Source organism: Oryctolagus cuniculus, chromosome 18, assembly GCF_964237555.1.
Source record: "Oryctolagus cuniculus chromosome 18, mOryCun1.1, whole genome shotgun sequence".
Taxonomy (NCBI): Eukaryota; Metazoa; Chordata; class Mammalia; order Lagomorpha; family Leporidae; genus Oryctolagus; species Oryctolagus cuniculus.
The window spans coordinates 4,654,695-4,678,689 of NC_091449.1; the positions used below are offsets into that span (position 1 = coordinate 4,654,695).

General features: G+C 59.5%; 1 protein-coding gene across 3 annotated transcripts; it reads right to left on the bottom strand.

Moving 5' to 3' along the window:
• Positions 1 to 1,403: 1,403 nt before the first annotated feature.
• On the bottom strand, positions 1,404 to 23,336 carry CACNG7 (calcium voltage-gated channel auxiliary subunit gamma 7). 3 transcript variants are annotated; one of them, XM_051828026.2, is made up of 6 exons: positions 22,531 to 23,336; positions 20,016 to 20,255; positions 19,307 to 19,393; positions 18,606 to 18,746; positions 2,702 to 2,847; positions 1,404 to 2,544 (listed from the first exon to the last, which is right to left on the bottom strand). In XM_051828026.2, the coding sequence occupies exons 2-6, from the start codon at positions 20,209 to 20,211 to the stop codon at positions 2,287 to 2,289; spliced, it is 828 nt and encodes a 275-aa protein (XP_051683986.1). In that variant the 5' UTR covers positions 20,212 to 20,255; positions 22,531 to 23,336; the 3' UTR covers positions 1,404 to 2,286.
• Positions 23,337 to 23,995: the final 659 nt, after the last annotated feature.

Genomic DNA, 23,995 nt, shown 5'->3' on the forward strand with positions numbered 1-23,995 from the left:
TCCGGCGACCCTCAGTGCCGCTTAGTGGGTGAGACGGCCGGTCCCAGAACCGCTCCAGAGCCTCCTTCCCCCACCTGTGGGAACTGGGCCATGACTGCCGCAGGCAGGGCTGCTGGAGTGTCCGATGAGATCACAAATAGCGCATCTGGCTCATGGTAGGGGTGTGACAAATGGCAGCACAGACAGAGCCAAGAGTTAGGGGAGCCCAGGGCCAGCGCTGTGGCGCAGCAGGTAAAGCTGGTGCCTGTGATGCGGCATCTCGTGTGGGCACCGGTTTCAGTCCTGGCTGCTCCACTTCCAGTTCAGCTCCCTGTTGATGCTTCTGGGAAAACAGCAGAAGATGGCCCAAGTGCTTGGGCCCCTGCACCCATGTGGGAGACCTGGATGAAGCTCCTGGCTTCAGCCTGGGCCAGCCCTGGCCATTGTGGCCATTTGGGGAGTGAACCAGCAGATGGGAGACCTTTCTCTCTGCCTCTGCCTCTCTGCAACTATGCCTTTCAAATAAATAAATAAATCTTTTAAAAAAGAAAGGATTAGGCAAGCCCTGGTGAAGCGCCAGCTTGGGAAGCTGGTGAGCTCAGTGTCACGGTTCTGCCCATCTCTGCTGTGGGATTCTGGGCGCGTCAGTTCCACCTCTGGTCTTCTTCAGAGTTCTCTGGTCTTATGGAAAATGTGTACTACGAAAGCCCAATGCGTGGGCCCCAGAACTCCTAAGATTTATTTGAAAGGCAGAGTGACAGGGGAGGGAGGCGGGAAAGGGAGAAGTCTTCCACCCACTGCTTCACTCCCCAAACACTCACACCAGCCAGGGCGGGTCCAGGAAGAAGCCAGGAACTCCCTCTCCATCTCCCACATGGGAGGCAGGGACTCCAAGTACTTGGAAGCACCCACTGCCTCCCAGGCGCAGTAGCAGGGAGCTGCATGGGAAGCAGAGGAGTTGGGATTCGAACACTGGCTGCGGGCATCCCCAGCGCGGCTTCACCCACGGGGCAAAATAGCCTGGGCTTTTGCTTGCATTGTTCCAGGTCCCGCAGTACCTGCAGGAGGCGGTCGGTGCAGGCAACGGACAGGATTGGGAAGAGCCACACAGACCCGGGACTACAAATCGAGGTCGCTCCGCGGCGCCCCCCAACCCTGGGGGCCAGAGACTCCCGTCTGAGCTCCTCCCCCCATCCAATCCGCTTCCTCCGGGCAGGCGCACACGTGTTTGAAATAAAGTTTATTGAAGTTTCTGTCCGTATTTACATATGATACACGGTAAATAACAGAGCCAGGCCCCCCGCCCCACCCCTCCCCCTCCCCGGCGCCACCCCCCAGCCTCGTTAAAAATCGCTGCGTAGACGGGTTAACTGCGCGCTCCCCTCCCCCCTCCCACCTAAGACGCAAACTAAAAGCCCCCGTCCCGCCCCTGCCCCCCACCCCCCACCCCGGGGGCCGTCCCGGTTCCGTGTACAGCACTGTGCTCCCTCGCCCCTCCTCCCCTAACGAGGGGGCGGGCGGGTGTCTGGGGACCTCCCCCACCCCCGCATCTGTCCAAAGGGGCGTACGGGCCCTTGAGAGAGGCCAGAGGTGGGGGTCTGGGACGGGAAGGAGGAGACTGCCAGAAAATGGAAGACAGAGGTTGGGGGGGCGTCGACCCCCGCTACTGCCCCTCCCTCCCCCGACGGGGCCTCGAGGGGGGAGAGGCGGGCACAGGTGTGGGCAGGGCCGGGGGATTCCCTCCACCTGGGGTCCCGGTCCGGGGCGTTCGGTGTGCGAGGCAGGATGCACCTGGGGCTTGGGAGGGGAGGAGGAAGCCGGAGCCGTCAGACGGAGCCCCCACGAGGCGGCAAAGAGCCCTCCGGCGCGAAAGGATGCCCCCCGCCCCCACGGAGCAGAGACGGGGGCGGCAAGTGCGGGTCGACCACCCCCACGCCTCCCTGGGCTGTGGCCCCGCACTGCTCCGGAGGGCCCGACGGGCCAGCGAGGAGAGAGGCCCAGGCAGAGAGAAGAGGGGCCGGAGCCCACTTACCGGCCCTGCGGCCAGGCTGGCGGGGCGCACGGGGACGAGGGAGGAGCGGATTGCCTGGGGAGGCGGCGCCCCAGGGGAAAGGGGGCGGGCAGTGAAGGAGTGGAGTCATTTGGAAGTGAAAGGGCCCAATGGAAAGAGGTGATCGGCGAGGGGCGGGGTCATTGGGATAAGGGAGGGGGACGGGGCGGGGCCTACAGACGGCACCGCCTCCTCCCCGTGCACGCGGAGGGCGTGGAGGCAGCGAGGAGGGGACGGGGGCGGCGGGGCGCGCGGGCTCAGCAGGGCGAGGTGGAGATGTGCAGATGGTCCGGGTACTTGATGGCCGGAGGGTAGTTCTGCGTCATCTGGATGGACACGTCGCTGGAGATGTCCGAGGGGCTGCGGCCGCGGCGCCACGCCTCGGGCTGCAGAAACTGGCCCGAGTAGTCGGAGCAGTCGCTGAGGCGCGGGCGGTAGAAGGCCGGGTGCGGACGGTACATCTCCTCCTCCGCGTAGCGCTTGGTGAACAGGTACACGGACATCACGCCGGCCCCCTGCGGCGAGGCCTGGTCAGCGCGGGGGCGCCCGTCCGAGTCCCGCCGCCCTGTCCTCCCTCGGGAGACCTTCGGCCGCGCCCCCTCACAACCCCGGGCCTCCCCTTCCTTCTGCGCCCGTCCCCGTTCGAAACCCGGTACTGGGCACCCACAGCACCTCCTTGAGCAGGAAGGAGGACGCGGCGAAGGCGAAGGACCAGCCGTAGCGATAGTGAAAGTACTGCTCCGAGCTGCTGGGCCTGTTCATGACTTCGTCGTTGATGCTGGAGATGTAGAGAACCAAGCCCACCACCAAGGAGAGGCCTGGAGGGGGAGCAGAGGGGGCGCCCTCGGCATCAGAAGCGGGGGCCCAGCCCACCCCCGCCCCAGCCGGCGCCTTCCCCTCCTCGGGGGTTTCGAGGGCCGGCGTTGGGCTGGTCCCTGCGCAGCCCACGGTGGGAGGCAGCCAGGAGAAAGGAGGCCGGAGAAGGGGGCGGGGCATGGCCCAGGCCATCATGAGCCTGGGATGAGCAGGGCACAGGGCACTAGGCAGTCATGGGAGGCTTGGGGCAGAGGGCGCCCAGGGCCAGGCCTGGGTGCTGGCAGGTCCACTGGGGGCTGGGTGGAGGGGCGCCACTGGGGTTGTGCGTGATAACAGCCAGGACTTGCATGGGTCGGGTCTGTGTTGTGTGCATCAGCCCGTTGGAGCCTCACGGCCACCCACTCCCAGCCAGGACTGGAGACTGCGCAGGGGGCGGAGACTGTAAGAGGGAGGGCTCACCTCCTCCAGGTGAGCCTCCCCTAGGGAGGGACTTCTGGAGCTATGAAGCTCCTGCCTGAAAACAGCCCAAGCAGGGGCCGCGGGCGCTGGCACAGCGGGTTAACGCAGGCCGTCCATGCGCGGGCGCTGGTGCCAGTCCCGACTGCTCCGCTTCTGATCCAGCTCCCTGCTGGTGCACCTGGGAAGGCAGCAGCCCAAGTGCTTGGGTCTCTGCCACCCATGTGGGACACCAGGATGGAGCTCCAGGCTCCTGGCTTCTGCCTAGACCAGTCCTGGCTGTAGTTGGGAACCAACAAATAGATTTCTTTCTTTCTTTCTTCTCTCCCTCTCCTTTCTAAATAAAATAAATCTTAAAAAAAAAAAATTAAGCCAACCATTCCTGATCAGCATGTTCCCGCAGAGTCCTACAGTGAACGTGCGTGCGCCCACAGCAAACCCGGAATCCTCCGGTCCCACAGCAGAGGTCCGCAGGCCTTGGCCAGGGCAGGGTCCAGCCTGCTGCCCAGCTGAGGGCGGCCTTCAAATAGCTACACGAAGGGAAACAAGCAAAGTTACAAAGAACGGAGCTGTGCAGCACGTGGGAAGTACAGGGATTTCATTCGGTGATTCCTCCATGAGTTGAAGGGAGGACTCCGGCGTGAGCCAGCAGTGCTACGCCCGGGCAAACACTCGGGAGAAGTGGACACAGAGCCGCACCCCAGTGTTCGCAGCGGCATCCGCCCAGATGCCCATCAGCTGATGAAAGGATAAGCAACCCACGGTCCATGCCCACATAGCTGACCAAAAGAAGGACGGCATTTGGACAAGTATCTATTAGCTGATGTTAAAAAAAAAAATATTGGCCGGCGCCGCAGCTCACTAGGCTAATCCTCCGCCTTGCGGCGCCGGCACACCGGGTTCTAGTCCCGGTTGGGGCACCGGATTCTGTCCCGGTTGCCCCTCTTCCAGGCCAGCTCTCTGCTGTGGCCAGGGAGTGCAGTGGAGGATGGCCCAGGTGCTTGGGCCCTGCACCCCATGGGAGACCAGGAAAAGCACCTGGCTCCTGGCTCCTGCCTTCGGATCAGCGCGGTGCGCCGGCCGCGGCGGCCATTGGAGGGTGAACCAACGGCAAAGGAAGACCTTTCTCTCTGTCTCTCTCACTGTCCACTCTGCCTGTCAAAAAAAAAAAAAATACTGACCTTTGAGATGACAGTGTCTACGGGGCTGGTCCATGTCCCGTTTCTGCTTGTCCTTGTGCTTAGCCCAACTTCCTCCCTCTTCCTTCCACCCATCAAGGTCGCTTCTGCCTCAGGGCCTGTGCTTGCTGTCTGTTCTCTCAACCTGGAATGCTGCCCCCACCCCTAGCTTTCCCAGGGCACCTCTGTTGCTGTAGCTAGGTCTCCCCACGCTTGCCACCTCTTTGGAGAGGCCTCTATGCTCTGTTTTAAAATGTGCTCCCTCACTGGAAAGAAGAGACGTGCTGACGAGAGGAGTGACCAGATCTCATTTCTCAGCCGTCAGCTGGAAGGTAGAAGGCTTGCAGCACACATGTGGGGCGGCCGAGGCGTGCTCTCCTGTCCCAAGTTCCCCCAGCAACCCCACTCCCAGGGATCTGTCCTGAAGGCATCCCTCCATCGACACAAAGTTGCAGATGCACTGGTAACAGATTGCAGCACCATTTGGAGTTTGGAAGACACTGGCAGCAACTGAAATGCCGTTACAGAGGGGACTGGTGGGACAAGCGGCGACATGTGCACCAGAGAGCGCCCCCCTACCAGTGTGGAACAGGGAGGAGGAAGGGCTCGGAACTGACCGGAAGATCACAGATGGGGCCAGGCTGTGTCGCAAAGAAAAGGAAAGAAGGAAGTGCAGAAGCGTCCCCGCAGGCCAGGGAGGGAGCTGAGCACACGTGTGTGCACCTGCTTGTTTGTGCAGAGAGCGAGGCAGGAGGAAAATAAACAAGGGGGGGGGGGGGAGAAGAAGAGGAAGGGCCTGGGAGGGAGCAGCCCAGCCTGTTTCTGCGTGGTTCTGCCCTCTGCAACGATGCCAATATCGTACAGATTGAAAGGACCGCCGCGAGGATCGGAGGGGCACTCACATCACATCACGTGAATGGTACGAAGCTGAGGAGAACAGGCAGGCGCGCACTTGATCCCAACCCGAAGGCTGAGAACGAATAATAAAACACAGTGGGGTGGGGCGGCGCCGGCACCCGGACTACAGATCTCAGGCTGAGACCAAACAGCTTGACACTTGCTCGGGAAGGCTGTGCCTGGGCGCGGTCCGGGGGGGGGGGGTACAAAAGGCTTGAGCAAGTGTGTGTGTGTGTGTGTGTCTGTCTGTCTGTCTGTGTGCACCTTGTGCAGCCGTCCGCAAGAAGGAATACACAAACAAGGAAAGCGCTGTGGTGTGCGGGCTTCCTGATCAAGTCCTGTTACTGGAAGAGTAGGGTCTTCCGAGCGCTGCGTCCTGAAGGACTCGGAGCAGGGACTCCTGGCCACACAGCTCTTGGTCTCTGACAACCTGTGCCAAAAGTGGCGAGAGCCCCGAGGCCTGGGGCAGGGGCCACTCCCAGGAAAGCAAGTGCCCGAAAAGTGACAGAGGTGACTCAGGAAAAGGCCCGGGAGCCAGGTTCCTGACTGTCACAGAGGGCAGCGTCAGCATCCGAATGACTTGCACAACACAGTACGTTTAAATATGTGTCTGTCGATGAGTCCACACTGGTATGTTTAAAGTAAATAAAGAACTAGGAGGGGCCAGCTGCGCAGCACGGGTTAAGCCTCCTCCTGCAGTGCCCGCATCCCACATGGACACTGGTTTGCGTGCGGGCTGCTCCACTACCAATCCAGCTCCCTGCTAATGGCCTGGGAAAGCAGTGGAGGACAGTCTGGGTCCTTGGGCTCCTGCCACCCATGTGGGAGACCCAGAGGAAGCTCCCGACTCCTGGCTTTGGCCGGTCCAGCCCTGGCTGCTGTGGCCATTTGGGGAGTAAACCAGTAGATGAAGGATCTGTGTGTGTGTGTGTGTGTGTGTGTCTCCTTCTCTCGCTAACTCTGACTTTCTGGTGAATAAAATAAAGTTTAAACACGGGAGAAAGGGGGCCGTTTTTCCTTAGCGGGCCGACTCGTGGCGTGCAGGTGGAGAGCTGGAGCTTGGGCAGCGCTCGGAGCAGCGGCAGGTTCTGGCAGCGACCACCAGGGCATGTGAGATCGCCGACGACAGAGCGCCTATGAATCACAAAGAGCTTCCTGTGCTGTTAGGGGGCCTGCCAGGTGCCACCTGTGCCAAACCATGGGAGCTGACCTCACCAATAACAGGCAGCAGGCGGCCAGGCGGCCCCTGCCTCACCACGTAACCCAGGCCACTGGGGCGGACAAACGGCCAGCCGCACCCCGGATTCCAGAGGCCCAGGGACCCCGGAAAGCCTGAGAGGAGGGCTCTGTGCCCAGGAGAGACTGAGTGGGTCGGGGAGCCCTCCTGGGGGAACGGGCTGCACGCACCCCGGGGGTCCCCAGAGCCCCCTCCCAGGCCTCCGCCAACTTCTCAGCTTCCTAAAGAGACGTGGGAGATGGAGGAAAGAGCGAAGGCAGGCTCGCCAGGAAAGAGATGCCAGCGAGCGCCCTCCTGCAGGGGACACAAAGCAGAGTTCCGGGATCCCTATGCAGGCCTCCTCCAGCCTTCCTCTTGCTCCACTCCCAGAACGGCCCCCAGATCAAAGGCAAACAAGCTGGCCTCCCCACGGGCGACACTGCACAGAGAGCCGAGCCGCTGAACTGCAGGAGAAGTGAGAAAAGGAAGCCGCCACAGTCGGAGCCCAGGGACAGCCTGACACGGAGCGGGGAGCGGAACGCGGAGTCGAGGCTGGGCTGAGCACAGCAAAAAGAGGAGGCGGTGGAGGCAGCGGAGGAGGAGGAGGAATACGTTGGCTCAGCAGCATATTCCTCGTTGGGTTTTTTTCTAGTCTAACTGTGAAGCAGTGAGCTCCCTGTATACAACTCCTTTTAAAGAAAGAAGTTAATGAGCAAAGAAAGAAAGAAAGGAGGAAGGGAGGGAGAGGGAGAGAGGAAGGGAAGAAAGGAGGGAAGGGGGAGGGAGGGATGGAGGAAAGGAAGAAGAGAGGGAGGGGACTGGACAAGCCAGCATCAGCATGACACCTCAAAGCCAGAGCCCCAGTTATGAGTCGGGAAAAACGTGGCCACAGAAGACAAGGTTGGCACCACTGGCAACCTACGGGCATTGCGTCAACTGTCGATTCCAAGAGAACGCCCTGTTCCTAGAGACGCTTGCCAAACTATTCAAGTGGTCCCACCAACACCTAAGTTATCTATGTGAGTGTATACGTAGGCATGCAGAACTAATGTATACGTATGTAGATATCACATATCCAAGGATATAGACACAAATGTATACATATGTAGATATCATGTATCCAAGGATTTTCCAAAACTGCAGGAAAGTGGAATGGAGGGGCCGGCACTGTGGCACAGCGGGTTAAAGCTCTGGCCTGAAGCGCTGGCATCCCCTGTGGGTGCTGGTTCTAATCCCAGCTGCTCCTCTTCTGATCCAGCTCTCTGCTATGGACTGGGAAAGCAGTAGAAGATGGCCAAGTCCCTGGGCCCCTGCACCTACTTGGGAGATCTGAAAGAAGCTCCTGGCTTCAGATTGGCACAGCTCCAGCTGTTGTGGCCAATTGGGGAGTCAAACAGCGGATAGAAGACCTCTCTCTCTGTCTCTACCTCTCTCTGTAACTCTGTCTTTCAAATAAATAAAATCAATCTTTAAAAAAAAAAAAAAAAAAAAAAAAAAAAAAAAAAAAAAAAAGAGGGGCCGGCTCCGTGGCTCACTTGGTTCATCCTCTGCCTGCAGTGCCGGCATCCCACATGGGCACCAGGTTCTAGTCCCACTTGCTCCTCTTCCAGCCCAGCTCTTTGCTGTGACCCAGGAAGGCAGTGGAGGATGCCCAAGTTCTTGGGCCCTGCACCCACGTGGGAGACCAGGAGGAGGCACCTGGCTCCTGGCTTCGGATTGGCGCAGCACCAGCCTTGGCAGCCATTTGGGGAGTGAACCAACGGAAGGAAGACCTTTTCCTCTATCTCTCTCTCTCACTGTCTATAACTCTACCTGTCAAAAAAGAAAGAAAGAAAGAAAGAAAGAAAGAAAGAAAGAAAGAAAGAAAGAAAAGAAAGAAAGATTTGAAAGATAAGTTTATTTTGGTGCAAACATTTTTTGAAATCCAGGTATAGTTTTTTAAAGATGTATTTATTTATTTGAAAGGCATAGTGCTAGAAAGAGTGAGAGATACAGAGAGAGGTGAGAAAGAAAGGTCTTCTATCTGTCGCCTCATTCCCCAAACGCCTACAACAGCCAGGGTTGGGCCAGGAGCTCCATCAGGGTCTCCCACGTGGTGCAGGGGCCCAAGCACTCGGGCCATCCTCTGCTGCCTTCCCCGACGCATTAGCAGGGAGCTGGACTGGAAATGGGGTCCAAACCAGCTTACACTGCTGCCTCACACCTTCCTCAAGCACAGTTTTGTCATGAAACACATTATTCACAAACTTTTAAAACACCTCCTTGTCCGCACACATCTAAAAAAAAATTTGCACCAAAATCAACTTATCGTTTGATTTCATTTTCCATGAGCTTTCTGACGTCAACTCCAACATGCACCTGCACCTTGTATTCTGTGCGTGTACCTGGTACACGCAAACACGAGAGGATGAGAATGCCCAACGCAGCAAAATGCGAGAAATCCGATCCAGGCTCAGGACCCAGGAGCATTCGCTGCACGCTTTCTGCGACTGCCCTGGAAGCTTACATTTTTTTCCAAGTAAAAACTTGACAATCAAGCAGGTATTCCAACACAGGATTTTTTCCAAACTGCCAGACTCTGAAAGTCACTGACTCCTTGCAAAGAGCAGAACCCTGGAGAGATCTCACCAGCAGGCCCCCGTGGACAGCCTGACCTAAGCCACTGCCGGAAGGTACCGGAGGACCAAGGCCACGCAGCACCTCTGCCTCTCTCCCAACCACGTGGGATCTGCGTGCACACCTCACTCCCGTGTCGCGGAACACACACGCAGAGAGCAGCAGGTCGAATGACGCCGTGAGGAAGCCGCCAGACGCTCCCAGCGTGGAGGCATTCTGCCGGAGCCTGTGACCCGGTTTGACTGAGTCTCCTGACATAAGCAGCACGGCCTGTGAACTGCTCGTGCTGACAGAGGAGAAGGAGCCGGCTCCACCTGCAAGGCCCCAGCCCGTACAGTCCTACGGCTGAGGCACCTGGGAAGGCAGCAGAGGACGGCCCAAGTGTGTGGGCCCCTGCACCCACAGGGGAGACAGCAGGGAGTTCCTGGCTCCTGGCTTCAGCCTGGCCTAGCCCTGGCTGTTGTAAGCATTGGGAATGAACCAGTGGATGAAAGATTTCTCTGTGTCTCTTTCTGTAACTCTGCCTTTCTTATTTTTTTTATTTTTTATTTTTTTTTATTTTTTGACAGGCAGAGTGGACAGTGAGAGAGAGAGAGAGACAGAGAGGAAGGTCTTCCTTTGCCGTTGGTTCACCCTCCAATGGCCGCCGCGGCCAGTGCGCTGCGGCCGGCGCACCGCGCTGATCCGAAGGCAGGAGCCAGGTGCTTCTCCTGGTCTCCCATGGGGTGCAGGGCCCAAGGACTTGGGCCATCCTCCATTGCACTCCCTGGCCACAGCAGAGGGCTGGCCTGGAAGAGGGGCAACCGGGACAGAATCTGGCGCCCCGAGCGGGACTAGAACCTGGTGTGCCGGCGCCGCTAGGCGGAGGATTAGCCTAATGAGCTACGGCGCTGGCCTGTAACTCTGCCTTTCAAACAAGCAGAATAAATCTTTTAAAAAAAAAAAAAAGAAAAAGAAAAAGACCAGACCAGAATCCATCCAAGCTTCTTTGATATCTTAGTTTACAGGGAAACACAGGATGGATGAACTTAAATTAAATCACAGCCCACGATGGCAAAACCCCAGAATGTAGGAATTTTAGCCGATTCTCCAAAAGTAAATGGCAAGAAAAAAATAGAAGGACAGGGACTATTTTAGACTAAAAGATGCTTCAGAGATCCATCAGTGAAAGACACATGTGGAATTTGGGTCCTGACGTGCAACAAACAGACTGTAAAAAGGCATTTATGAGGCGAATGGGGAGGCCTGAACACTAACCAGAGATTAGACGATATTAAGCAATTATTGCTATTCGTCTGGGCCTGCGAGTGGCGTTGTGGTTGTAGTAAATAGAGGAGTACTGGAGACTCGGAGAGGCCCTGAAATATCTGTGCATGAGATGGGCTGATGCCGAGACTGGCTTTAAAATAAGGCAGAGAAGTGCAAGAAAGGGGGACACAGCAGAAGGGCTAAGAAAAGATTCGCCATATGTCGGTGATTGTTGGAGCTGAGTGAAGGATGCCGGCGATCTCCGTACTCCGTTCTGTCCGTGTTTTTATAGGGAAATATATTTTAAAAGTCGGTGTTGTAAAAAATAAAATTCCTGGGGGAACTAATCTGGATGGAAAGAGACTTAGTAACTCAGGGCCACGTGTGCGCCTCGACTGAGTCCTGGCGCTGCACAGAGAGCTAGAGCAGCATTCGGGAAACACCTGACACCGTCTGGAAGAGGATTACATTCAGCGATGGCAGTGTTGTAAGATTTCTAGGTGCCGTAGGCACACAGGAGAGTGTCCCTGAAGTGAAACGAGGCATACTAACATCGTTCAAAGAGACGACGTATTGTGATGCCTACAACGTAACTACCAACGGGAAAGCAGAAAGCCTGTGAGTGTGGTGTGTGGAAACAGAGAAGGGGGAGGGAGACACGGCAGAGAGAGGGCACAGCAGGGCATGTGGGCACTGGGGCGATCTGCATGGGTGGAACAGAACGATGGCTCCCTCTCACGGCCCTCTCCTCACATTACTTTCTTGGTCACACCCAACAGCACCTGAACATTAAGTTCACAGGGCACCTGGCCAGGGGTGAAGATGCTGCTTAGGATGGCTGCATCCCACGCTGGAGTGCCTGGGTACAGGGACCAGCTGTCCCAGCTTTGTTTCCCATCACCTTCCAGCCACTGCACAGCCCAGAGGCTGCAGGCGATGGCCCAAGCACCTAGACCCCTGCCACTGCACAGCCCAGAGGCTGCAGGCGATGGCCCAAGCACACAGACCCCTGCCACTGCACAGCCCAGAGGCTGCAGGCGATGGCCCAAGCACACAGACCCCTGCCACTGCACAGCCCAGAGGCTGCAGGCGATGGCCCAAGCACACAGACCCCTGCCACTGCACAGCCCAGAGGCTGCAGGCGATGGCCCAAGCACACAGACCCCTGCCACTGCACAGCCCAGAGGCTGTAGGCGATGGCCCAAGCACCTAGACCCCTGCCACTGCACAGCCCAGAGGCTGCAGGCGATGGCCCAAGCACACAGACCCCTGCCACTGCACAGCCCAGAGGCTGTAGGCGATGGCCCAAGCACCTAGACCCCTGCCACTGCACAGCCCAGAGGCTGCAGGTGATGGCCCAAGCACCTAGACCCCTGCCACTGCACAGCCCAGAGGCTGTAGGCGATGGCCCAAGCACACAGACCCCTGCCACTGCACAGCCCAGAGGCTGCAGGCGATGGCCCAAGCACACAGACCCCTCCACCTGTGTGGGAGACCTGGGTGGAGTCCCCAGCTCCTGGCTTCAGCCTGGCTCAGCCCTGGCTGTTGCAGGTGCTTGGGGAGTGAACCAGTGAGTGGAAGATCTTTCTCTCTCTCCGCCTTTAAATAAATGAAAAATTAATGGAAATTTCTTTGAAAGGTCATGGAAGGGGCTGGCATCACGGCACAGGAGGCTAAGCCACTGCTTGCAACATCAGCATCCCACGTCAGAGCCCTGGCCGGAGTCCCAGAGAGCCTGTTTCCAATCCAGCTCCCCGCTGATACACCTGGGAAGGCAGCAGAGATGGCCCAAAGGCACGGGCTCCTGATCCCACCGGGAGACCAGGATGGAGTTCCCGGCTCCTGGTTTCAGCCTGGCTCAGCCCTGGCTGCTGTGGCCATCCGGGGAATGAACCAGTGGATGGAAGAGCTCTCTGTGTCTCTCACTCACTCACTCCCCCTGATTACTTCGTCTTTCAAATAAATAAATATTTTTAAAAGTTCATGGAAAGTGCATATTATGGAAAATACCATGCATGGATTTCAAAAATTGTATAACAACATACATTTATCTTTTGATGTCACTTTCTATGAACTTTTTCAAAGTTTCCTCATGTATCAAAACATCATGTTGGCCGGCGCCGCGGCTCACTAGGCTAATCCTCTGCCTTGTATCGCCGGCACACCGCGTTCTAGTCCCGGTTGGGGCGCCGGATTCTGTCCCGGTTGCCCCTCTTCCAGGCCAGCTCTCTGCTGTGGCCTGGGAGTTCAGTGGAGGATGGCCCAAGTGCTTGGGCCCTGCACCCCATGGGAGACCAGGAGAAGTACCTGGCTCCTGCCATCGGATCAGCGCGGTGCGCCGGCCACGGCAGTCATTGGAGGGTGAACCAACGACAAAGGAAGACCTTTCTCTCTGTCTCTCTCTCACTGTCCACTCTGCCTGTCAAAAAATTAAAAAAAAAAACACATCATGTTAGACTCCAATAACTAATTGTGGCCTTCACAGAAGAGAGAAGGGAAAGGAAAAAGGTCCAGGCAGGGGCTCCGGTGCTGCTCCTCCCCCCTCACCCCATCAAGCTGCTCTAGGGCAGGCAGACCCCAGCGTGCAGCACAGCAGCCAGCACATGAGAAATCCCAGTTGGATGGGGAATAGACTCGCCTCACTGCAGAGAATTCTAGAATAGCTTGTGAGCCACTCTTTAATCCTCCAGAAATCCCACTTCCCCTCTATCACTTCTAAAAACTAACGTCTCCTTGCTCTGAACATCATGGGCTTTCCAGTTCTAACAATCCACAATTTTGACAGAGTGCCCTTAAAATCTTACAGGGTGGAAAGCCATCCCAGGAAGGTCTTGAAAGATGGAGGAAGCCAGAAACCACACTCACTCGGGTCCTATGTCAAATGCAGAGGAGGGGGCACAGCTGGTCAAGCTGCAGCTTGCAACGCCTCCCCCCCACACAAAAGTGCCTGGCTTGAGCATGACCACTCCGGCTTCCTGCTAATGCATCTGACAGGCAGCAGGGGACAGCTCAAGAACTTGGGTTCCACCACCTGCCTGGTAGACCCGGATGGAGTTGCTGGACACTTGCTTGGGGCAAGCATTTGGGAAGCTCTTTTTCTCCCTCTCAAATAAACAAGCTTAAAAAAGAAACCACTTGTCTTGATTCCTCGCTCTCACCTCCATGTCTGTTTTACTTCCCGAATCCCTCATAACTCAAAACTCCTGGCACTCGTGTCTCAGATATTGGCTTTTCTGGCCCCCAGGGCAGACGCTACCCCCTCACGGCCCCTGCAGCCCACAGCACAGAGCCCTGTCTTCCTACAGCTGGGTTTCCAGGCTCTAGAGGTCTGTGCCCTGCTGACTGCTCCTGCCTCCCTCCCCAGAAGCAGCCAAGACAGGGCTTGCTGAGAAGGGAACACACTTCCAGGGAGGAAGAGATTTATTTTCTTTTTTCTTTTTTAGTAAGTCATTCTCCTTCCTGGCACCTGCTCCTTCCCCCTGCTCCCTGTCTCTGCAATCCAATTCTACTCCCTCTGCACCCCACCAACCACACTGCTTTGTAATTCTTGGGGCACCGCAGGCCAGCTGAACAAGATGCACACAGCTTCAGAACAATGGGGTTTCAGCACCATGGAGAGCTGCCCTGGGGTCTGCCTTGGCCTCTGAGGCTTCCTATGTTCTCAGCACTCACTGTGAACTCTGCCGCCCCACCAGGCACTCTCCTTTCTTCTCTTTAAAAACTACCCCCTTGCCCTGTCAACATCAACTGAGACGTCACCCCCTCCTGGAGGTCCTCCCATCCTCACCACACCACCCTACCAACTGTGTCACATTAATGCTTCGTCCCTTTCCACAGGACACCAGAGCTGTCACTCATCCTCTACAGACAGTTCAGTGCTGGGGTAGGGGGAGAACAGCTAAGCCACTGCTTGGGTGCCTTCACCCTATTCAAGTCCTGGCTCCACTTGTGTCAGCTTCCTGCCACGGTGCACCCTGACGCAGGTGGCCAAGAGCTGGGGCCCCTGCCACCCATATGGGAGACCCAGATTGAGTTCTGGGCTCCTGACTTCTGCCTGGCCCAGCCATGGCTGCTGCTGGCATTTGGGGGTAGATAGAAGTTCTGTCTCTCTCTGTTCATATGTGTGTCTGCCTTTGAATAAAAGAGGTAAATAACATTTTTTTAAAAAGCATTTTTCAGTGTGCTCCTCATACCAACAACTCCTCCAGAGCCTGAGGGCAGAAGGGAGAATGTGTCTGAAAGACTGCTTGTCCTCTGGGCACTTACACTCTTGGAGAAGTAGACAGAAAACAAAATGGGCTGGCGTTGTGCCCGGCATCCCACGTCAGGGTGCAGGTCTTGTCTTGGCTGTGCTGCTTCTTACCCAGCTCCCTGCTGATGCGCCTGGGAATGCAGCAGATGACGACCCAAGTACTGGGGTCCCCGCACCCACATGGGAGACCCGGATGGAGTTTCTGGGTCCTGGCTTCAGCCTGGCCCAGCCCATGTGAGGAGTGAACCTGTGGATGAAAGATCTCTCTCTCTCTCTCTCTCTCTCTGTGTGTCTCATGCTCTTTCAAACAAAATAAAAATAAACCTTAAAAAGACAGATGACAATAGCAATAAGTGCTAGGAAAAAGCATAGAAGACCGGATGTGATGGACAACACAGCGGGGCTGGGCAACAGCAGGTGAACAAGGGAAGCCTGAGGCTTGGGAGAGCAGGGAGAGAAACGCGCAGGCAAGAGAGAAGGACGAGGCCTCGGGCGAGGCCGAGTGAGACCCAGAGAGACCAGTGCAGTGATGCGGGGTGTCCCTGGGTTGGGAGCGAGGTCACAGCCCGGCCGCAGAAGCCCTTGTGGGCAGCCTGGAGCCCTGCACAGGGGCTGGGGCAGGGACACCTGCTGAGGGGTCAGAGCAGGGGTGTGGCCAGCTCTGACCGGAGTGGCTGGCTGACTGCACCTGGGCTTTCACGGAGGGCCGAGGACAGGCTCTGGGATGGCGGGAGTTCTGCGACTGAACGAATAAGCAGATGCACGCATCCTATTGGAGGATCAGGGGGGAAATGGGGCATGCACGGCGGGCCTCCTACTCCAAAAAAAGAAAATCAATGCCGCTCTAGCTTCTCCCCACTCCACCCAGCCATCATCTGCTTCCATGCATTCCGCCGCTGGCGTCCCTCCCAGCTGCCCGGTCACAATGTCCTCGCGTCTGCAGCCCCGGCTCAGACCCTATCCGCCACTGCCCGAACCTCAGCATAAGCTGCCCTTCCGTTTATCCATTTCCAGTCTCCTTCCCTCTAGTCCATCCCCCACACAGACCCCTGAGGGATGTGTAAAGACTTACGTATTTATTTGAAAGGCAGAATGAGAGAGAGAGAGAGAGAGAGAGAGAGAGAGAGATCTTCCACCTGTTGGTTCACTCCCCCAAATTCCCTTAACAGCCAGGGCTGGGCCAGGCTGAAGCCGGGAGCCAGGATCTCCATCCTGACCTCCCACGTGGGTGGCAGGGAGCAATGTGGGCCATCACTGCTGTGTCCCAGGTGCATTAGCAGGAGCTGGGTTGGAAGCAGGGAGGGAGTGGCTGGAACTTGAACCCAGCACTCCAATACAGGAAGCAGGCATTGGAACAGGCAGCCTAACCTGCTGGCCACGAAGCCTGCCCTTCAGGAGGGATGCTTTGAACACCCAGGTGTGCCTCTCCCTCTCTCAGCTTTCCCCAAACTGGATGCCCACCACCACCACCAGCGACCGGACCTCCAACAACAACTGCTCTCTCTCCCAGGGCCTTGCTTTCCCTACTGGGAAAATGAGGCAGTTGGAGCAGACCCTTCCACTCCAAGGTCTAAGGTTTCCCGACCTCCTAACTTAGGGGGCCAGCTTTGAGGCGCAGCAGGTTGCACAGCCACCTGTGCTCCTGTCCCGGCTGCTCCACCACTGATCCAGCTCTGTGCTAATGCACCTGGGAAAGCAGCAGAGGAGGCCCGAGTGCTTGGCCTTCTGCACCCACAGGGGAGACCCGGATGGAGCTCCAGGTTCCTGGCTTCCGCCTGGCCCAGCCCTGGCCGTTGCAGACATTTGGGGAGTGAACCTGTGGATAGAAGATCTCTCTCCCTTTCTTTGCCTTTTAAGTAAATAAAAGAAATTTAAAAAATGGCCCCACAAAGGAAGGCGTGGGCTCCCCATGGGCAGTGACGATGGTAGGATTCGAACCCAGGCCTCTCTAGGTTCACAGCCTGTGCCCCAGGAGCTTGAGAGCACACAGTGGGTGCCTGGGGGTGCACTGTTGCTATCAGGCGCTGGGGTTCACTCTCTGTCCCAGACGTCTCTGTCCTTCCATCATCCTTTCTGACCTTGGCACCCTTTGTCTGCCGTCCAGCCCTGACTGTGCCCCCGCCCTCAGCTCGCCCGTGGGCAGTCAGATCCTGACGCGGCTTTGAGCGCAAGCTGGGTTTGGAATGAGAACAGAAGGGGTCCCCCCAAAAAACGCACGGCAGATGCACATCATGAGAAAACTACGCTTGGCGTTTCACTCCCTTGCGGCACGATAAACTTGTCTTTGAATTCCACTTCTCCAGGCTTCCGGTACTTTCCATGCTGCCCTGGCCCTGCCACGGACCATGTACAGCGCTGCCACGCACCGTGATCAAAAGGACTTTCCTTACGATGTTTGGGGCAGGTTGAATAAAACCCCCACGCTGCCTACTCCCGCCCCACTTTCTCTCTCTAGGCCACTACTTTCTGACACTCCGGGAGCGTGTCTTATTTTAGCTCAGTGTCTGACTCCACACACTGCCATGGGAGTCTACACAGAGGCTGCACCCTGGTTTCCTTGGAAAAGGTCTCGGAGGGTTAGGGAGAAGGCGTGGGGAGGCTGAGCCTGGAGAAAGCCGGGCCAGGAGCAGGGGGGAGGCGGGAGGGTGGGGGCGCTGAAGAGCCTCCCTCAGCTATGTGCGCAGCCGACTGGAAGAGGGAGCCAGGCGAGGGCAGGCTTCAGGGCAGAACAGCGACGGCACACAGGGCGGGGTTTGCTCATAAAATAGCCCGAGCATCGCAGGGATCCGGTTCTAGCTTAATTAAGTTCTGGTGAATTAACTGGAATTGAAGAGTTGGATCAGCACGCGTCGGGACGCGCCAGGCCGGGTGGGTGGAGCTCAGCGCTGGGCTGACACCTGGAGAAACGTGACGCTCCAGGAAGAGGCCGCTGCGCCCGGCGCTGGACGCTCAGCCTTCTGGCCCCTGCACGAGCCTGGGCCTCAGTAGCGGCCGCCTCATCCAGGAAGTGCCGACCACAACTCTGCATGCTAAGGTTGGACCCCTGCCCCTGGAGTATGGGGGTCAGCTGTTAGGGGGACGTGAACTGATACCTGGGAGTTACTCTGAAATGCGTCCAAGAATCAACAAGGAAGCCACTGGGGATGGCTAGGAATGCAGATGGAAGATGACACTAAGTCTCCTGGCTGACTCCAAGTGGCAGCTCTGTGGGTCCCTCACACCATCCTCTGACTCTCCGTTTTAAAACAGGGGCCGGTGCTGCAGCATGGCGGGGCGGGCAACACCCACACCACCACTTCCCCGACGGTTTTAGCCCGCCTGCTCCACCTCCCATCCGGCTCTCTGCTGTGGCCTGGGAGAGCAGTGGAAGATGGTCCAGGTGCTTGGGCCCCTGAGCCTGCGTGGGAGACCTGGAAGAGGCTCCTGGGTCCTGGCTTTGGCCTGGCCCAGCCCTGGCCAGCCATTGCGGCCATCTGGGGAGGGACCCGGTGGATGGAAGACCTCTCTCTCTGTCTCGCCCTGTCTCTCTGTAACTCTGCCTTTAAAATACATAATAATAATAATAATAAAATAGCTTTTAAAAAATCTAAATTAAAATGCCGCAAAGAGCCAAACTGACAGCCCAAGTATCCAGGGTTCAACACACAGCCCCAGGAGACCCCGCCTCTCAGAGCAAATGACCCCGCCCCCTGCCTGTCAGCATCTGGATTGGCGAGGGCTATTAATAGCACTTACGTCACAGGCTGTCCTGAGTGACCCACAAGAACGCGCGGTGCCCGATGGGTACCCGACAGGCATCCGGCTGCGCACGCAGAGGCCGCACACCCCTCCAAGGCCACGCAGCGCGGAGCCCCACGGCCCCTCCACCCAGCCCACTGGCCCTTCGGCCGGGCTCACCCGAGAGAATGAAGAAGATTCCGGAAACGAAGGCCAGGATGGTTCTCTGAGGGCGGATGTGGCCGATGTTGCTGATGACGAAGGCGGTGAACACGAGGAAGAGGCTGACCATGGGGAAGGGGGTGGCTGTGCGCACCGTCTCTGCGGGAGGGACAGCGACAGGCTGCGGTGAGGAGCGAGGGCTCCCCGGGCCTCCGCCCCGACCCCACCCCGTCTGCCTCCACCCACTTCTCCGGGCACGCCCACGGCAGGCCCCGCCCACCGCCAGCCCCGCCCCTTCCGGTTCTCTGCCGTCTTCCCAGCAGGCGCTCAAGGCCTAGCCCTGCCCCTCCTCCTGACTCCACCTATTTCTCCGGCCACGTCCAGAGCAGGCCCCGCCCCTTCCGTTCTCTCTGTCGCCTTCCCAGCCAGCCCTGAGGCCTAGTCCTGCTCCTTCTCCTGACTCCACCCACTTCTCCAGGCACACCCATGGCAAGCCCCACCCACTACCAGACCCCGCCCGCGGTGGCCCCGCCCCTTCCGGTTCTCTCTGCCGTCTTCCAGGCCGTTCCTCACGGCCTATTCCTGCCCCTTCTCCTGACCCCACCCATTTCTCTGGGCGTGCCCACAGCAGGCCCCGCCCCACTGTGACTGCGCCCCTTCCGGTTCTCTCGGACTAGTCCTGCCCCTTCTCCCGCCTAGGCCCCCCCGCTTCCCCTCACTCAGAATATTCTCCGTGTTTTCCGTCACCAAGTTGATCTCTGGTTCAAGGAAATATTCGGAAGCCACACAGCGACCCTTCTCTCGACCTGGGAGGGACAAACAGGCAGAGTGGATGCCAGGCCTCTGAGCCCCAGGATGGACAGTGGGGTTTAGGGGGGCCTAGTTTAGTCGGTTCCAGTCCCGGCTGCTCCACTTCCGATCCAGCTCCCTACTGATGCACTTGGGAAAGCAGCAGCGGACGGCCCAAGTGCTTGGGCCCTGTACCCACATGGGAGACCCAGACGAGGCTCCTGGCCCCGTTGGCCCTTGCGGCCATGTGGTAAATGAAGCAGCGGATAGAAGGTCTCCCTCCCTCCCTCCCTCTAACTTTGCCTTTCAAATAAATAAACACATCTTAAATAAAAAAGAGGGCAAGACCTAGGGGGAGGAGGCAGTGGCTCTTTCCTCCTGCCCAGCTGGAACTGTCCAGAGGACGGTGCTGAACCCAGACACAGAGTCTAAGGAGCTCTCCAAGGCTGGGGGTGGGGAAGATCAGCAACCTGGATTTGTCTGGGCACCGGGCTCCTAGACCAGAGAAGTGTGTTTCCAGCAGCAGTAACGGGGTCAGTTTCCAGATTTCTGGGTCTGAGGAGTGGGACTAGAGACAAGCGCCCTTTGGCCCCCCGGGCAGGACAGGGACAGGTGCTGGACGGTGGGTAAGGGCTGTACCTGCAAAGAAGCAGACTCGCCAGAGCCCGGCGTGCAGCGCCATCTTGACCTCAGTGGTCTGGTTCTGTGGCAGCACCGTCCCCTCCTCCATGTACAGCCAGTAGTCAGTGCTGACCGCGATGCCCACCAGGAGCAGGCCACAGGCACCAAACACGCTGCTCAGCAGGGTCAGGGCGCGGCTGCTGCAGTGGCTCATCCTCAGTGGCGGGGGGCGCCCTGCGGGGCCTGCAAGGCCAGAGGCTGTAGTGAAGAGCCCAGGGCACCGATCAGGGTCCCAGGCCCATGTGGCAATCCTGGGCATTGGACCCTGGCCAGAGGCACCAGCCCCAAAAGAAACTGTCTGCCGTCTGACCTCTGTGGTCTTAATGCATGACACCAGTCCTGGAATCGGAGCAGAGACACGTCATGAGTGGGCTTCCAGCTCTGACGCCGGGCCCCCAAACCCAGAACAAGGTTCCCAACTCGAACTGTCGGCTCAGCACCAGAGATGGAATCTTGACTCCAGCCATCTATCTGCCTGTGCCCCAGGTCCCAAATACCACGACTCTGACTGGGAAGTCCAATTCCATGTTCCCAGCCCCCAAACCTCCAACCTCATGCCGTGACCCGAGGGCTTAGCCTTGGCAATGCCACCCCCCCAGCCTGAGTCCTGAGCCTGGGCCAGTGACTCCGAAACTGTCACGCATATCAATGACTTCAGCACCCCAGCCCTGATCCTGCCCTGATCCCACTGTGCCGCAGCTGTGAGTTACCAGACTCCAACAAGGGCCGGAAAACAAATCTGGGCCAGGACCCAGATCCCAGGGGAATGGGGTGCAGAACAGTGGGACATGTCCACCCGGTCCTTCCTCCCTGCCCCGACACCTTTCCTTTAGCCCCTGTCTCTGAGCTGCGCCCAGCAGTCCCCAAAGTGGGTCACTGACCCAGGATCCCCAATTCCTGACCCCTAACCTTAGAAGCTGGAGCCCAAGCTTACCTAAGACTTTAAGGTACCTTTAAACTCTGGGGCTCTTACCTCGGCCCTGCCGATTTCTAATCCACAGAGACAAGAACCGGACTCGCGACTTTTGAACTCTGACCCTGGGCCTTGACCTCAATTTGGTGCCCCAGCCCGAGGTCAAGGCTCACAGCCCAGATCCAAGATTCCAAGATCCTGATTCCACCTGCCATGACCCGGAACATGGGGACCCACAGACAAGGAGCCGGGACCTTGACCTAAGGTCAAACCCAAGAGCTGGGAGCCTCCAAACCAGCAATCCATCCAGGGCACCCCAAAGAAACAAGCAGTCCATCCTCTAAAGTCTAAAAATCCCGATCAGGAATTCCAAGGCCCCCAACTCCGGAGAGCCACATGACCCACCAGTTCTCCCGCCGGATCTCCCATGACCTCCTTCAGTACCCCTCTGGGAACCTGGACCTCCCCCCAACGCTGGGGGCCTCTCAGATCACCACCAGCGATTGCAACTAGGGCGTGAGTGTGGAAATCCCGGCTCCACAGCCCTCATTCCCCTCCCCCAGCAGAAACTTTCGGCAAGCCGCACACCAGCCTGGGACGTGGGTAGCTCCCCCAGGGACCCGGACAGCTCTGAACCCCAGGCGTCCTTTCAACCGCCAAGTTGCAGGCCCCCTAACCGCTCCCCGGACAAAGCAACCCATCCAGACGTAGAGACCCACCTGCCCGAGCCAGACGCGCAGCCCTGGGAGCTCCGCCCCTCAGGAAAGACCCCCACCACTCATCGCAGCGCTCCCGGCATCTCCCAATCCCCCCACCCGACGCCCGTCCCCTGAAGGAGGCAGGCACAGTCCCGGCCGGTGCTGCCTCCCATCCCCCGCCAGCTGCCGGCTCGGAGCCCCGTCCTCTCCGCCAGAGTCGAGCCTGCTAAAGCCCGTCGTCCCGGCCGCCTTCTCCAGGTAGCTGACCTCGGCTCCCCGCCCGCCCTCGGACTCCGGATGGGACCCGGCCCGAGCTCGCCCTACATGTCCCATCTCCTGCCACTCCGCTCTGGCCCGTCCTCCTCTGGGACCCTCCCCGCGCCTGGCGCCTCCTTCTCGCCCTTCCTTATCGCGGTCTCTTCTGGATTCAGACACCAGGGTCCCCAAGCCGCCTTCTTAAAACCCCAAGTTCAAACTACATCTTGGGGGAGACGTGACTCCCCCCTGTCCTGCGGAGCCCCCTCCCCAGACTCCCACCCCGGCCTTCCCGCCCGGGCTCTCCACCTTCGCCCCGGGTCTCTCTCCTTCCTCCGGGACCCTGCCCTGCCCTCCCCAGTGCCGAGGGCCTGGGAGACTCGGACCCTGGAGTGCGGAGCCCGCGTGCCGGGACCCTGGGACCCGTCCTCCGGCATCACCAGGCCCCACTGTCCCTCCATCCCCCCACGGCCTCGCGCGTCTGGGCCTCTTGGCCACCAAGAGCCCACCCCTGGAGCCCCTCGGGCCCCTTCTTGTCCCAGGCCCCACTCACAGCCACCCCGAGGGGCGTCCCCCTTCCTCCCAGGACCCTCCCCTCCGCGCTCACCTCGCTCAGGGCTGGGCGGACGCTCCGGGCCACGGGCCCCGCAGCCGCATGACCGGCCCCGCGGCTTCCCCCGGCCGCCGCCGCCGCCGCCACCGGGGTCGCCTGTGCCCGCGCCCCCCGCCCCCGCCCCGGAGCCCGGCGTACCGGCCCCCTCCCGGCCTCCCACCCCCCACCCCCCGCGCCCGCGGCCTCACTCGGCGGACGCAGCCGGGAGCGGGGACCGGCGGTCGCTCATTGGCTGCTGCGGAGGAGGGGAGGGGCGGGGAGGGAGGGGGCTGCGGGGAGGGAGGGCGCCGGGCCCGGAGGGTGGGGGAGGCGGGGAGCCCGAGAGGGGCAGGGGCGCCGAGAGGCGAGCGGAGGGAGTCGCGCAGCCCGCGGACCCGGGGACGCGGCAGGCGGAGGCAGAGACGGGGACAGAGGTGGGGTTACGACCCCCCACCACCGCTCAGAGATTCGGGGCCCCGCAAGTGGAGAGGTCAGAGAGCCGGACGGACGCTCGGAGGCCTGGGGCTGCCGGACGCCGAGATGCGGAGACCCTGGGCCGGGGGGGAGGGGGCAGAGGCCGAGAGAGACAGAGACCCCGAGAAGGGGCGGCAGCAGGGCCAAGCCTGGGGTCCCCCGGGGGAGCGCTGGGGCTCTAGCCAGGCCCGGGGCGGAGCAGGCGGGAGGGGGCGCGTCCCGGGCCGGGCCGGGGTCCCCGGAGCAGCGGGCGGGCGCAGAGCAGAGCCGGGTCCTGCAGCCGCCGCGGAGCCGGGAGCCGGGCCAGCCCCCCACCCCGCCGTGATGTCAGCGGGGCCACTCTTAAAGGGGCAGCCGCCCGCCGAGGGTCGGGGCGGGGGCGGGGTCCTGGGGGCGAGGGACCGGGGGCGAAGGGGGACAGCGGCGGTGATGCGCGGGACGGAGCAGCTTCAGCACCCAACAGGACGGGGCTGGAGCACCCGGGAGCCTGAAGAGGGGAAGGGACGCTGGGGCCCGCGAGGGAGCCTGCGAAGCTCGGGGCTGCATCCCCGCCAAGCAGCACCGACACCCGCGCCCCGCTCCGCCTGCCTGCCCCGGCCCGGGACTACGTTTCCCATCAGCCCTGGTGGCCGGGGCCCGCTCTCGGGGGGCAGGGTCCACCGCGATGTCTCTTGGGAGATGTAGTCCGCCTGCTCTGCCCGCTCCACCGCGGACCGGGGCGCGTGAGACCTCCGGCTGCCTAGGTCGCCAGTGCTCGGGCCCTTTCGATTTCCCTCTCGTGGGGTCTCCGCCTCCCACCAGGTCTCCCAAGAGAAAGCCCCTCTCGTCTCCCCCGAGGGGACTTCGCCCCAGACTACCGGTTGAAGGCGCGCACGTCCTGCCCCCGTGCCACCCCTCGCGCTCCCAGCTCGCAAGGAAACACTCAGCACTTGAGCATCAGCACCCCACGTTTATTGTCCAGCAGCTGTGGCCGAGCGGGAGGCACCGGGCAGGGCAGGGCAGGGCA